General features: G+C 48.8%; 1 protein-coding gene across 1 annotated transcript in view; it reads right to left on the bottom strand.

Moving 5' to 3' along the window:
- Positions 1-576, bottom strand: part of DHX37 (DEAH (Asp-Glu-Ala-His) box polypeptide 37) — a gene marked incomplete at its 5' end in the record, with an annotated part of 15,693 nt that extends 15,117 nt beyond the window's left edge. The window contains one exon of the mRNA XM_010085228.1: positions 407-576. Coding sequence (XP_010083530.1) covers positions 407-576 — 170 coding nt within the window. The remainder of the gene's footprint in view (positions 1-406) is intronic.
- Between the last annotated feature and the right edge of the window lie 330 nt (positions 577-906).

The raw sequence follows: 906 nt of genomic DNA, 5'->3' as shown, positions 1-906 counted from the left end.
CTGCTGCTACACGGTCAATCCTCGCCAATGAAGATTTCAGTCTTTAAAAAAGCTTTTCCCCACTGAAGTTACACTGAGGAGCCCATGGGTGGTGGCATTTGCCAGAACACGCAGCAAAGGGGTGGCTAATGCTGTTGTAATGTGAACTCTTAAACTTCAGCATCTGCATGTCCTTGAGACGCCCCGGACAGTTCACATTCGAACACAGCTCCCTGGCACTACACAGCGGTCACCCCACTGCTGGTTTTTCACCCCAGCAACACAATCGCATCACGTATCGGGGACTGCCAGCATCGCAGCGTGAGGGAAACCTCATCAGCTGCCTTCTCCATCCGCTGATATTAAATCAACTTTATAATTTTAACAGAAGTCACAAAGCTGGAGTTCCCAGCAACCAGCAACGTACCTGTTTTTTCTTTTCCTTCTGCTCTAAAACTTTCTGCAGGTTTTTCTTCTGTTTCTTGCTTAGGGGTTTCTTTTGTTGTTGCACAACACAAGCAACTTTTTTCTTCTTTGCTTTTTTTGCTGGCAGGACCAGGGCATTACTTTCATCGATTCCCTTCAGCGTTGCTTCACCTGAAACCAGTTTTTTGATTATTCACCTGTGCCAGGGGGATTATTTTCAGCAGACTGTTTAACAGCCTTATCACAAAGCATACTGCACTGAGCTGCTTTAAACAAACACAACCCTCACCCCAGCCAAAAAAAACCAAACCACACCATCAGCATGGGCAAAAGAGCATGGCACTGTGGACTCAACGGCCCTGGGCATACTACGGGCCACGCGGGTAATTTTCCTTGCCTTAGGTACCAACACGATGAAAATTTTGCAGCTTTAACTCCCGCAGGTCAGGGGGAGCAGCCGCGACACAGGGTGTCGGGGGGTGACCCCGCGGCCTCCTGCCT

This window comes from Pterocles gutturalis, unplaced genomic scaffold, assembly GCF_000699245.1.
Source record: "Pterocles gutturalis isolate BGI_N339 unplaced genomic scaffold, ASM69924v1 scaffold44580, whole genome shotgun sequence".
Taxonomy (NCBI): Eukaryota; Metazoa; Chordata; class Aves; order Pterocliformes; family Pteroclidae; genus Pterocles; species Pterocles gutturalis.
This window is presented reverse-complemented; position numbering and strand designations above follow the sequence as displayed.